This window comes from Mus musculus, chromosome 14 (assembly GCF_000001635.26).
Source record: "Mus musculus strain C57BL/6J chromosome 14, GRCm38.p6 C57BL/6J".
Lineage (NCBI taxonomy): Eukaryota > Metazoa > Chordata > Mammalia > Rodentia > Muridae > Mus > Mus musculus.
The window spans coordinates 59,776,570-59,791,446 of NC_000080.6; the positions used below are offsets into that span (position 1 = coordinate 59,776,570).

The following is a 14,877-nucleotide window of genomic DNA, read 5'->3' on the forward strand; positions in this document are numbered from 1 at the left end:
GACCTCTACCTTCACCCATGAGGCTTGCTTGCAGCAATTAAGATCTGGCCATAGGTTAATTAACATCCTGGCCTTTTGATGCACCTGCCACAAGCAAAACACAATCTCCCCAGGTGTGGCTTGGCATGATAGGTAGTCAGTGATAAGACTCCCTGGGCATGTCACCAACCTAAGACAGGGATCAAACCAATGCTGTTTGTCACCCAAGGACGGGTAAGGGGCATGGCTGCGGGGGGCTATCTACAGACATTCTCTCTGCCAAAAAAGAAAAAAGGGGGAATTGTGGGGAGCGGGTGTGGCGGCAGTCCCAAAGGCGCCAGGGACTGCAGCTAAGTCATATGACTTGCACCTGACTTCCTCATATAAGACACAAACATCTTGAGTGCTGGGCAGGTGTACCAGGATACAGGTGAATCCAGTCTGATGGAGATTTGCCCCTGCTGCCCTGATTAGCTGAAGCTGCGTGCCTGGTGAGGTGGCGTGGCCTGCTGTGCGTGGATGGGAACTGAAAGTATAAAAGAGTGAGAGGCCCAGGCTACAGGGAGGATTATTATTCGAGAGAGGATTACTATTAGTGGGGGAGATATAAAAACAAGGGAGATATAAAAACAAGGGAGATATAAAAACAAGGGAGATATAAAAACAGGGGAGATATAAAAACAGGGGAGATATATAAACAAGGGAGATATATAAACAAGGGAGATATATAGAGAAAGAAGAAACAGGACTGAATAAACGTGTGCAGAAGGATCCTGTTGCAGCATCGTTCTTCCTGGCCAGTTGGGGGCGCGCGCAAGAGTTGTTTTTATATCTCCCTTGTTTTTATATCTCCCTTGTTTTTATATCTCCCCCACTAATAGTAATCCTCTCTCGAATAATAATCCTCCCTCTAGCCTGGGCCTCTCACTCTTTTATACTTTCAGTTCCCATCCACGCACAGCAGGCCACGCCACCTCACCAGGCACGCAGCTTCAGCTAATCAGGGCAGCAGGGGCAAATCTCCATCAGACTGGATTCACCTGTATCCTGGTACACCTGCCCAGCACTCAAGATGTTTGTGTCTTATATGAGGAAGTCAGGTGCAAGTCATATGACTTAGCTGCAGTCCCTGGCGCCTTTGGGACTGCCGCCACACCCGCTCCCCACATTAGAACTTTGTTAGCCTTTCTCTTTTCATTTTTGCTAAACCAGGGCTGTTACATCATCATAATTAGTGCAAAGTGACTGAGTCTATTTGCGGAGATATTCATTATTCTTATTCTCGTTTGAAACCACATGAGCTTCTGGGAGCAAAAGCGATCCAGTGAGAGGTGTTTGGAAGCATAACTGGGATTTTTAAGTTCCATCCTCACGTTTCTTTCTTTCCACGGGTGGCTCTGTAGGGTCCCTAGCAGCCACGATGGCAGAGCGACTCTGCTCAGTGAGACCCACCCTGTGGAAATCTGACTCTGATCCTGAGAGTGCAAAACTATTTTAATGTCAGGGATGGTTTCCTGAGTAAGGGTCCCTCCTTCACACTCAGGTTCAGATCTGGGGCCCATGAGCTGGGTCGTAGGGTTTGCTGGGTTCACGTTTCCAGCGCAACTGCTGTTATCCATGCGAATTTGGGCTGACTTACTCATCTAACCTGTTGAAGACTGTCTATTTTCATAAAATGGTGTGATGATCAGGTTGGGTCCTAGGTGGACTCTGGTAGTGGATGCAGTTCTAGGGCATAGCTTTGCTCTTGGCCCCGAGAGGTCAGGCTATGACCAGGGGAAGATGAAGCACAATGTAGTGAGCACCTACAGCACTGAACTTCCATGGCTGCCACTGGGGGCTGAACTAGGAGATTGGAAAGAGATTCCACCATAGACATAAAAAAGAAAGCTCTGGAGACTTGGAAAGAGCGGTAAAGAGACTTTAAAGTGAATGAAGAGAAAGTTTAAAAAGGGGGCAGCTAAATTAGTTTCAATAAGACAACAAACTGATGTGTAGGCTGCGCATGCCTCCTTTGAAATCCCAAAGTCTGAAGTGCTTTGAAGTCCCATGGACACCTTTTAGGTTTTGGATTAGGAATATTCAATGAGTGAAGTCTATGGTAATATTCCACCATCCAAACTTTGAGCTAGAAAATGCTTCCAGACCCGAGGCAGGGACATTCATCCTGTCTTTACAAACAGCCAATCTAAATTGAGAGAATCTACTTCCAGTAACTGGGCCTGAAGTTATTCTAACAATAGATGCAGCACTTTAAAGACAAAGATTAGTCAGGGAGTGTTTATTTGAGTCTAACAAAGATCATAACCATCAAAGGAGTAAGCTCCATCTTTTGTGTACCCAAATCTACTCTATGCAAAAGATGACAGGAACCGGGAAGAGAAGGCTCCATTCTCCGTGGAGTTTAAATGGCAGTGGGGGCACTGAACATACACAAGTGAACAAATTGAGGTACAGTCAGCCATGAAGAAATGTAAGGTAGTCTATCTGGATGCAGAGTGATCAGAGGTTGCTATTTTAGCTAAAGAGATGATAGGTGAATAGACTGGAATGGCAGAGAAGGGTTAGTTCAATGAGTATCAAAAAACCCGGGCTTCTGGAAAGAGGAGAACTTGCTAAGAATCCTGATGAAAACAGTGCTTGGTGCACTCAAAGTCCATCATGAAGACCAGTCTGGCTAGAGACTCAAGGGGACAGGAAACAGCCAGAGGCCAATAGAGGCAGACTGTACCAAAGAGTCTACACATCTGTGGCAATCATGAGTAAGGGCTACTGGAGGATGCAGAGCCTTCGATGAAATAGTTCGAGTATTCTCACAGGAACAGTGGCAGCTGACAGGTAAACAGAAACGAGATGTCACAGGAACAGCGGCAGTTTGGTAAGGAAGGCAGCCAACTGTGCAGGTGGGTGATGTGGGTGACAACAGAGTTGTACACCCACTGCGGCACACTGGCTCTTTTCAGTTAACTGGAAAAAAAAAAAAAGAGGTCGGTTCAAAAAAAAAGAAACCCCAGGGGCTAGAGAGATGGCTCACTGGTTAAGAGCACTCACTGACTGTGCTTCCAAAGGTTCCAAGTTGAATTCCCAGCACCCACATGGCATCTCACAACCATCTGTAATGTGATCTGATGCCCTCTTCTGGCATGCAGGTGTACATGCAGATAGAAACAGTAACATTAAATAAATAAATCTTTAAAAAAGAAGAAAGAAAAAAAAAAAGAAAAAAATCCTAGATGTTTGGGAGGAGGGAGAAAGAGCATAATATTGCCTAATGAGTTAAAAGTTGGAGGCAACGAAACACTGCAAACAGCTCAGACAGCAAGCTCCATGCAGTAAAATGATTAAAGCAGCTGAGTTTATTTCTTTTATCTCTATACATATTATCACGATATAAAATGAACAAATCATGATCATAGAACCCCCAAAATACAACCTTTAGAATAAATGAGAGAGGCCCATCTCTCCAGGTTCAGATTTAGGACCTCAGGAAAAGTCAACAGAGGCATAGTGACAACCTGAGGACTGATTGGACTTGAACAACACTAGAGACTTTTACAATTCAGATTACACCATCAGCAAAGTGGGAAAGAACAAAAGAATGAAGAGAAGCCTGTGTCTAGGACATGGGAAGAATCCAACAATATAAAACTTCTCAATATAAAGATGGACAAAGGACCTTAGCAGACATAGTTAGCAGAGAAGATGTACAAATGGATAACAGGGATTCAGAGAAGCCCAACAGGATTGGGAATAAGGAAATCATCTGCGAGCCACTTGAAGGATCAGTTCACACCCACTCAGTGAGAGGGCGTAGACCTGTAACCGCTCACACACACCCGGAAGCCGAATGAGCTGTGCAGACATTTCGGAAAACTATTGGCACTTTCTAAAAAAAAGATTGCGCACATCTATTACATGACCCAGCATTTCCCAAGAAAAATGAAAATGTGAGCGAAACACAAAAAGCTCATACAGGGATGCTCATAGCAGCATCATTCACAAGTGCCGATGAAGCCTAAAACAATGAGCAGCATTATACGTTGTCCACAGTAGCCTATTCATAACGCAGAGGTCCATCAGCTGCTGAACGAACAAATAAATGTCCATCACTCAGGGAGTGGTGCATCAATACAATAGAGTATTATTCAGAAATAACAAGGGATGAAGTACGGGGACATGCCACAACATGGATAAACTTAGGAGAAGTGAAAAAAGTTAGGCCCAGAAAGCTTTATATTGTATGCTTCTGTTTATATAAAATGCCCAGAGTAGGCGGACCTACACAGACATGGTGCAAAACAGTAGTTTCAGGAGCCGAGAGGCATAGGGGAGGGGGATGAGGTGAGTGACAGCTTTTAGGGGCGATGAAACATTTGAAAGTTAATGACGATGTGGTGTTTATGTAGCCAGACTTGAACCTTGAAATGGGTGAATGCAGTGTAAATATAGAGATACAATTATATAACGATGAAGCTGCTATGAAGGTTTGGTCCCTTAGTCACACTGGCCACATATCACATGCTCAGTGGCTGTGTGTGGCTAGTAGCTGGTGTACTGGGCAGCACACACACACACACACACACACACACACACACACACACATACACACACACACACACACACCATCTCTACCAACCGACAGTACAGGGCCAGAATGGTCCTGTCAGAGGTGCTGAGTAGTGACAGAAACTGGTAAATAGTCCCAGGGAAGGCTTCCTTGCTAGCAAGAACATGTGCTGTGGGAACAGACCTTGGGCTCACACTGTGGCTTAATCCTCCAGCTCAGTCTTAGTTCTTAACTCCTATATGGTGAGACCCCAACAGTAGTATGAAGCCACCCGGGCTGATACCCTCTACCTGCAGCATTGGCTGTAAGGATCCTTGGTACTGGATGGGGAGTTTAGCACTTCACTACACAGGATCACTGACTTGGGATGGAGAATAGCAGCCTGGTCCTTTGGCACAGGAAGACCGGCTGGGGGAAGAACATGTGAGGACCTGCAGCAGGGTTTTCAGTTCACAACAGGAATGGCTAACATGAAGCATGCCTGTATACAAGAGAAGAGATTTGGAATACGAGCAAGAGAAGGAATAAGTTTAGTGGGAAAATCCTGGTCATGAGAGTTAGGAGGCTCTGGTGTGCCTGGCTCTCTTACTCCACTTCTAGTCAGAGGATCTTCTTTAGATTTGAGGCTAGGTCCTACAAGTCTCAATTCTGAGGTTTCAATGGAGGTTTCATGTCTGAGATGGAGGCTAAAGAAGATGTGGCAACAATGACTGAAATGACCCCTAAAGTCTCCCTTTCGGTAGGAAGTCTAAGATGCTCTTAGCTGCTAAGTCAGCCCCATGCATTTAGTGGCAGGGATGAGCGTCTCAGCTCCTCATCTTCTACCAGGTCCAGGATGGATTTCCCAGTCTAGCCATCCTGTGTATTCACAAGCAAAGAGCAGATGAGATGAGCAATGTTCTCGAGCTTGGATATTCCATCCACACTAAGCCCTGGGGAATCTACAAAGTCTCTGGCCAGGTGGGAGAGTTAGAGTAGAAGACTAAGCAGAGAATCAAAGCTTGCGGTGATTAGTTGGTCTAGCAGCCTTTGTTGTCAGCACAATCTCACATGCTGATGTACCCTACCACATCTGGCCTGACAACTGTTTTGCTTCTTTCATCTATGGTGCTGGTGACAGAACTCAGGGCCTCACTCATATTAGGCAAGTGTTCCCCACTGAGTTATACCTGCAGTAATTGTCACTTTGGTTTTGAGAGAGGGTATACTGCTGCAGTTTCGCTGGCATCAAGCTTATGACACCTCTTGTCTCGAACTGATCAGTGTCTAAATCACAAGTGTGCAAAACACACTCAACCTTGAATCTCCTTCAGTATCAGTATGTCCAACATGGGCTGATTTACGGACTAAAAGAGATGTAAAAGATGCAAAGTCTCTTTCTAGTACATAGGTCTTAGAATGCCTTCCACATTTTTATGCATGCATATAAAATAAATAGGAAGAAATGATCTGAGAGGAAAAACTGACCTGAGAGATAGGGAGAGCTAATCTGAGAAAAGAGGAAGGGAGGACTAACCAGAGGGTTAGGGGAGGGCTCACCAGAGAGAGCGGAGGAGGATTGACTGAGAAAGGAGGGAGGACTGGCCAGAGAGAAAGGAAGGGCCTGACCATAGACCATAGAGGAGGGCAGACTGTCCTGAGAGATAGAGGAGGACTGACCAGAGGCAGAAGACTAACCTGAAGAGGAGGGAGGATGAATCTAAGAAAAAGAGCATTCATTGTCTTTTCCTAAAGCCGACTGGATGATTTCCATGGGATGAACTTAATAAGTCAACTTCCTATGTGTTTGGGTTGACACTGTTGAGTCACATTTAGAATGATCTGTAGCTGTACATGACAGACCCACTGCCATGATGGTGCTCAGGCCATACACAAGGGAGGGGAGCTGTCCTGGAGAGCAGGCCACTCTCTGAGACATGGATAGTCTGAGGTGTCCAGAGATGCTGAACCCAAGCAGCTTGGAAACCCACTGTTCCAGACACACATCATTTGCATCTCTACGTTGGATCCAGGGAACCAACATAATGTAGGCTTAGACAGATGAGTCCTGGAGGCACAGTCGCCACAGCAGACTTTTGTGGACAACTGGGACAAAGTCACACGGCCTCCATATTTAGCAGTAATGGTCCCCAAAATGTTGTATGCAAAATTTCTTTGAAAATAGTTGTGGGAAAAGCCACAATTTATAAGAAAAGTATGTCTCATTTTCTGAACAGACAGAACGCTTTCAGGGAACGTCTTTTGAATACTCCAAAGGGCGAGGCTGATGGCATTTCACAAAGATGCAGTTGCAATTAAATGTTCATTAAAAACACCACATCATTACCCAGCCAAACCACAGTGGATATTCAGGAGTGGCTCTGACAAATGGCAAAATGTCACAGCATGGTGCTGTATGGCTAAAGAAGATATGATGTGGTAATCGGGAAACCAGATGTGAGATGTATATGTGTATTTCTGATGGAGCAAGAACCCAGGGACAGCTGAAGTGACAGCCACCTGGCATCTTGTCCTGCAGAAGGCATTAGGGGGGAGTCAGGAACACTGGCCTCTTCTCTTGCCATAAGAACATTTGCCAAGAAAATTTGGTTGAAACTGATGCCAAGTCCCTGCTGCCTTCTCTTCCCTCTGCTTGGAAACTTCCAACAGAACAATTTCAGAGCAGAGAAGACTCCAGACGCTCAGCCTAGCCACCAGCCCCTGTGTAAGCCTCTTAGCCTCTTCGGATTCCAGAGGCTCAGAGGGGCTACAGACAGCTCGAAACTCCCAGGATTATATCCAGAGCAGAGATATTGTCCAGAATCCAGATAACTGGATTTACAAATAAACTTTCAGAACTGGACCTGTGGACATGGCTCCATGATCGTTGTCGCCAGCACCATTATATCTGTTTCCAACTACATATTCCTAAAGAGAACATTTATTTTCTTCCTTTTCTTTGTAAGGAGTGGTATGAAATGTTGGAAGTACTCTCTAAAAAGAAGGGTTTATACAAGTGTTAGCGATTATAATTACATTCACGGCGGTGCTGGATTCAGTTCCTGGTTACATAAGCCTTTGGGTTTTCTTCTTGTTTCTGCCATTTCAGCTGGATGAAGTTAAGGACACAGAGCTCAAATTTCAATATCTTTTTCCCCCTTGTGTTTACTAAAAATAGACTTAAAAGGGAAGTAAAAATGAGAGACAGCAAACTTGATGGTGACACCAAATATCAGTGTTTCTTATCTCTGGGTGGACAGGTGATGGACATTCCTCAGCCTCTGGTACCTGGATGGAGCCCCAGTGAAATCTTGCCAATCAGTTATGAACAGAAGTGAGAGATCCCTTCAGGAACAAACAACCCTTATGATCTTCCCCTGCTAGTGTGGAAGGTGAAGGTGGTGCTGTGTACTCAACGGAGGCTGTGGTATGGATCCTGACTACTGTTGGCACCCAGCGCAATATAGCATACAGACATATGAATCACTGCCCTGGAGGAAGGTTCTCACACTTGGAGACCCCCATGTGGGAGAGCAAAGTATCTGGCCTAAACCTACTTCCTTAGTTTATGTTGGCAGTCCTCTCTAAGCACAGGATGGTTCTGGAAAGCTGTTCTTCTGTTAAAGAAACCCACAGGTAACTATATCAAATAACAGATGAGATCAGCTTGGATGATATCCTCTATTCCCTAGGAAAGACTTGTGCTCAGGACAAATAGGTGGAGGGACTTATGTGTGGGCCTCACACAGATGAAAGCACATGGCTGTCACCTATATTCTGAGATAATCTTAGCTGACTGTTCCTCTCCGTCCTCATTTTTTTTAATAAACAGTCTCCAAAAGAGCATGTGGCTATTTCCAGTGTCTGCAATAGACTCAACAACAACAACAACAACAACAACAACAACTACAACTACAACAACAAACCTAACCAGCACAAATATTTTAAAAGAGACTTTCTCTTCTGGGAAATATATTTCCTTTTCCCCATTTCTTCCCTCATAAATGTCATCAAGGAAAATCTGAAAAAAATTCAAATAAAAATTAATTTTATGTTCTTTTGCCAATAACCACATTCCATTTCAAGGAAGGCTGTTCAATTGCTTGCTAGAAATGCCAGGGGAAGTCTGGGAGCAGTCAACAAGGCCCTGGTGCCGGCCATGATCTTATCCTAGAGTAATTTTTCAGATCAAAGGGCGGGGACTTTAGGTAAATCAAGTTGGGAGATTGATGGCGGGACAGTTGAGAGAAATCTGACTAACTGATTTGTTTGAGAGGAAAACTTTATTTTGAAACTTGGAATGAATCGTCAGAAAGTTCACCAACAAGACTGGCTGCTTTGAAATTCTATCCAAAACCATGCAAAAATAAGCAAGGGGGAAAATCCTTGGAAACACTATAGAAAATGAGTGACCTGCCCACACCTTCTCAAGACTATTTCCTTCCCAGATCGGGTTGCCTTGGCAAAAGTGAACAGGGCTGATAACGGTGCCTGAGTCTTTTGCCAACAATGGTTTGGAGAGGATTTTAGGATAAAGCTCACTGATTTTTGTGACATAACCCACGTGGTAGCTAGCATATGAACATGCAAAGCCACCCTAGAGACTTTACTCCTCGTCAAGAAAAGATTCTTCAGGACTATGAGTAGGACTGAGGCTGAGAAATGAAATGACTTCTGGAAGTAGTCAAAGAAGGAGGGTCCAAAGGCCCCTGTGCTACAAGGGGTGTTTAGCTTTGGAAAGCACCCTGGCTCGTTTCCATTGCTGCTATGCCCCTGTGCTCTTGGGGACACAGTGGTTGCATCTTTCTTAATTTTTTTGTAAGATTTGTTATTATTGCCATTGTTACTACTACTACAACTATTATTTAATCATGTATATATGTGGATATCTGTATGGCTTTGTATATGGGAGTGCAGGTGCCCAGGGAAGTCAGTATATCAGATGCCCTAAAGCTGGAGTTACAGGTGAAGGAAGGAAGGAAGGAAGGAATGAAGGAATGAAGGAAGGAAGGAAGGAAAGGAGGGATGGAGGGGGGAGGGAGGGAAGGAAGGAAGGAAGGAGAGGGAGGAAGGAAAGAAGGAAAGGGAGGAAAAACATTCACTTGTATTTAAAACATTTTATTACTTTCTGGATTTTTACCACAGACAGACTATCAAATAAAATCAAGTATACAGAGAGACGTGCAAAGAGACACATTTCTATTGAAGGGCTTGGGGTAGGAGAGATATGCGATAAGATTTTGCTTATGGCCAAGTTAAGACTGTATTATAGAGAAACACAGAATTTGGCAAGAACATGAATTGTGTGTGTGTGTGTGTGTGTGTGTGTGTGTGTGTGAGAGAGAGAGAGAGAGAGAGAGAGAGAGAGAGAGAGAGAGAGAGAGAGAGAGTCAGTCTGTCTGTCCAAGCCTAAGTATGCCCCCATTTAAAGGTAGTAATAATCCACATGCCATGGATTCTTGAGCTTGGTGTTCAAGTACGTTCTATTTACTCACAATAGTTATGTTTTACCATGTACTAGAATTTTCCATGTTTGAATCTTAACTCCCCTAGCTAGAGAATGACTTCAGATGGTAAGACCCTCAGCCTACATTGTACATTTACCTTTCTTTTGTAAAATTACATCTAGTAGTTATTTTGTGCATATGTGGAATGTGTACCACAGCATGTAGAGGTCAAAGGGAAAATGGTGGGAGTCGGTTTTCTCCTCCTGCCATGTGGGCTCCTGGGACTGAGCTCAGCTCATCAGGCTTGGCAGCAGTCACCTTTTTCTGCTGGGGCATCTTGCTGGCCCCTACTTTTTCTTCCACCCGTGAAATCTAGCATAGTTCCTGAGTCATGAAACCATGAATGTATATGGTCCTCTTCCTGCATCCAACTAAGAAGGAAACTTTACAAATGAGTTCAAGAACAGTCATTCAAGTTGTTAGAGAAATCAGATCAAGAGGAACAACAATGTTTCTATGCCAACATACCTAATACCTGTCATTTATTTCCCTCCAACACTTGACTTATATAGGCTGTTCACATCACCGCTAACAGAAAACTTTTGTGCTAAAAATTCACCAAATGACACTGATGATGAGGATGGCGTGATAACAAATGGGAACCTCCGTGTCCTGTTATTTGTCTGCTAGGCAAAGAGTGGGACTGAGAGGAAGAGATAAAACCTAACTGTTGCCAGGCGGTTGTGGCCCTTTAATCCCAGCACTTGGGAGGCAGAGGCAGGTGGATTTCTGAGTTTGAGGCCAGCCTGGTCTACCGAGTGAGTTTCAGGACAGCCAGGGCTTGAAAAACCAAAAAAGAAAAAGAAAAAGAAAAAGAAAAAAAACAAACCCAAAAACCTAACTGTAATTCACTTGGTGACATCTGCTAAAAGTGTATACATGCCAACTTTTAAGCATGGGCCACACTTGGGGAGTGAATGGTTTAAATGCTGGAATCTAGGCAAGCTGTAGCAATGCCACTACCACCACCTGTGTCTGACTGACAATCTGGAACTGGGAAAGCCAACTCTTCTATGGCTGCCTCTGCATGAGCACAAGTCTGACTTGCAAACACAAGCTATCAAGTGCTTTTCCCCATCACTACTCTACCCTGCAATGAGGATGGCTGCTCTTGCCACTCACATGCCATCGCTTCAGAAACAAAATCATAGCCCATGCTCTTCTTTTTAACTCTGTTTTTTTTTTTTTTTGTTTTTTTTTTTTGGTTTCTCAAGACAGGGTTTCTCTGTGTAGCCCTGACTGTCCTGGAACTCACTCTGTAGACCAGGCTGGCCTTGAACTCAGAAATCCACCTGTCTCTGCTTCCCAATTGCTGGGATTAAAGGCGTGTGTCACCACTGCCTGGCCTCTCTTTAACTCTTACTTAAAGAATCATCAAAAAGCTGAATCTACTGAGAGACAAAACAAAACAAAACAAAACAAAGGCCAAAAAAAAAAAAAACCAAAACAAAACCCCAAAACCCCTCAAAAACCCCAAAACTCAAAAAAACAAAACAAAACAAATAACAACTGTTCTCTCTCTCTCTCCTCTCTCTCTTCTCTCTCTCTCTCTCTCTCTCTCTCTCTCTCTCTCTCTCTCTCTCTCTCTCGCCCTCCCTCCCTCCCTCCCTCCCTCCCCCTTGGTGTGAAGGGAGTTGAATCTAGAAGCAGACAATTTAATTTTCTAACCTATATATTTAAATACCTCAAAAAGAAAAAGACCTTTGATGTGTATGAAAGGAAAGCATACAGAACATAAACAACTGTCCAGACATCTTCTGACAACATGGAAAAGACCCAGTGTGCAGAGTTCCTGTGTGGAATATGAAGTACAGACAGGAACAAGGGAGTCTGCCAGCCTTATATTCTTAGGTCCATATCAAAATCCAGGGCCTTGCCTACCCAACATTAGCAATTAATGTTACCTAAGGAGATTATGACTGTTTGAGAGAGATGGCATTTTAAGGGTATGTGTGATGGTTTGTATATGCTTGGCTCAGGGAGTGACACTATAAGGAGCTGTGGCCTTGTTGGAGTAGGTGTGTCACTGTGGGTGTGGGCTTAAATACCCTTGTCCTATCTGCCTGGAAGCCAGTCTTCCCCTGTTTGCCTTCAGAACAATATGTAGAATTCTCAGCAACTCCAGCACCAGGCCTGTCTGGACACTGCCATTCTCCCATCTTGATGATAATGGAATGAACCTTTGAACCTGTAAGCCAGCCCCAATTAAATGGTGCCCTTATAAGAGTTTCCTTGGTCATGGCATCTGTTCACAGCAGTAAAACCCTAGCTAATACAGAAGTTGGTACCAGGGACTAGGGTATTGCTGTGATAGGCCCAGCCATGCTTTTATTTGGAAGAATGTAGATTTTGGGACTCTGGATTTGGAAAGCAGTGGAATGCTTTAAATGGGGCTTACAGGGCTATCCAAGTAGTAATATGGAAGGCTTTGTTGGTGAGAGTAATATGCACTGTGCAGACCTGGTCCAAGAGGTTTCAATGGAGAAGAATTTCAGTATGTAGGGGAGAGATTGTTTTTGTGATATTTTGGTGAAGAATGTGGCTGCTTTTTGCCATTGTCTAAAGAGTATGCCTAAGGCTAAGGTAAAGAGATTTATATTAATTGCTTTGAAAAAGAAAGTCTCAAAACAGCCAGCCTGGAATAAATTTTGTTGTGTAGTTACTAAAGTTCACTCTTATGAGGAGCATTTTAATGAAAAGGAGCAAGCTGAGAAATGAAAAATACAAAATACATGGTATAGTTTCTCCCATAGCCAGGATCAGTGGGTCCAGGAATCAAGGGGTAGAAAAGGATAGAAAAGTTCCATCTACTACCACTTCTAGTGACCCAGTGGGAAAGGTTTTGCTTCCTTGTCCCCATAACCCTAAATTCCGCTGGCCTAGAAGTTTTGGTTACAGAGGGTGGAGTGCTTCTGCCAGGAGCCACAACAAACATTCCATTGAACTGGAAACTCAGACTTCTCCCTGGTCATTCTGGGCTTCTAATTGCCTTAAACCAACAGGCTAAGAGAGAAATAACAGTGTTAGGAGGGGAGATACACCCAGATTACCATGGGGAAATTGGATTGCCTCTTCACAATGGAGGTAAGCAGGATCATGTCTAGAGTGCAGGAGATTCTTTAGGATGCATCTTAGTACCACCACGTCCTGTGAATAAAGTCAATGGGAAACTACAACAGCCTAATCCAAGCAGGATGACAAAGCCATCAGGAATGAAAGTGGGTCACTCCTCCAGAAAAAGAGTCAATCAAAACCTAGAGTGCTACAGAGGACAGAGCTGCAGACGTGACACAAGCCCTTTGGAAGAGCCCAAAAGATCATGTATGGATCCTACACATTGGAATGAGAAGTGGTGAAGCTGAAATTGACTTGGAGACCCCCAAGATGTCAAAGATGCCAGAGCCATGGGATCCCTGCTGAGGAAAGCTGCTAACAGGGAGTGGAAACAGCCCAGGAGAAAGAAGCTTGTTGCAGTCAACCGAGATGTAAAAAGGAGTGGAGATCTGAAGACCACTTTGACATCAGTTATAGAGATGCAGAGTTTGGAGTTTGTCTAGCTGGTTTCCTGTCTTGCTTTGGGGATTACAGTTAAGTGATAAGATGAATCTCAGAAGAGACTTTGAACTTTAGACTTTTAACATTGTTGAGACTGCTATAGACTATAAGGACTTTGGAAATTGGACTAGCTGTATTTTTCATTATGCTATGTTTAGGTATGGACCCCATGGACTCATGTGTTTGAATAATCCTATGGGAGCGACATTGTGTAGTATGATGGTTTATATATTCTTTGTCCAGGGACTATGTGACCTCTTGGAGTAGGTGTATCACTGTGGGTGTGGTCTTTAACACCCTTGTCCTAGCTGCCTGGAAGCCAGTCTTCTCCTGTCTGCCTATAGATGAAGATGTATAACTCTCAGCTCCTCCTGTACCATGCCTGTCTGGATGCTGCCATGTTCCCACCTTGATGATAATGGACTGAACCTCTGAACCTGTAAGCCAGCCCCCATTAAATGTTGTCCTTATAAGAGTTGCCTTGGTCATGGTATCTGTTCACAGCAGTAAAACCCTAATTATGACAGTATGTTTTCATTAAGAAGTGTGAACTAACACAGGCTATCCTTGTGCAGAGGGACTCAGGCTAACCTGGAGAACCAGCTGTGATTTTAAAGGTGTGTGTCAAGGAAAATGCCCTCAGCAAACATGGGATGGCATTAGATTTACAATACCCAAGTGACTGTGCACACAGATACTAGAGACTTGAAGCAAAGGCTTAATTAAGTAACAAAGGATTTTAAACTCATGGGCAAGAGGCATAAATGTTCCCTCAAGGTCAAAGACTCAGTTATCACAAACTGAGCATGGAGGTCCTAGTATTTAGATAGTAATTTCAAAGAAAAGGCAGAACTGACAGGACTTGCATGCTATAGACTGGAAACAAGCTTTTGCTGCAGGGCAGGTCTGCGTTCCCAGTCTTTAATCTCATGTGTGCTGGCAACTGGGGAGAACTGTGCATGCATTGATCTCGCAGGAGGCTAACCTACTTGCTGGCGGTTGAAATCATGAAGGCATTACCTACCATGCTCCAGCGCTTTCATGGGAACCCAGAAGAGGATGAGGGAATGAACCAAGGCATTGATGCAGTGACCCCAGAAAACCTGCAGGAAGATAAACCGGGAGTCAGAGTGTGGGGGCTCAGGGTCTCTGTGTGTAACTTACAATAGGCAAGGCATTGTGAAGGCTCCTAGTGTGGGCTGGGGGCTTTTGCAAGGGGCATTGTTAGTCTCAATTTAAAACAAACAAACACAGAGAGATGGGGAGGAATGGAGAGAAGGAGGGCGGAGG

General features: G+C 44.2%; 1 protein-coding gene across 1 annotated transcript in view; it reads right to left on the reverse strand.

Moving 5' to 3' along the window:
* Positions 1-14,877, reverse strand: part of Atp8a2 (ATPase, aminophospholipid transporter-like, class I, type 8A, member 2) — a 439,384-nt gene that overhangs the window by 129,039 nt on the left and 295,468 nt on the right. The window contains exon 29 of the mRNA NM_015803.3: positions 14,612-14,690. Within this exon, the coding sequence (NP_056618.1) occupies positions 14,612-14,690 (79 nt within the window). The remainder of the gene's footprint in view (positions 1-14,611; positions 14,691-14,877) is intronic.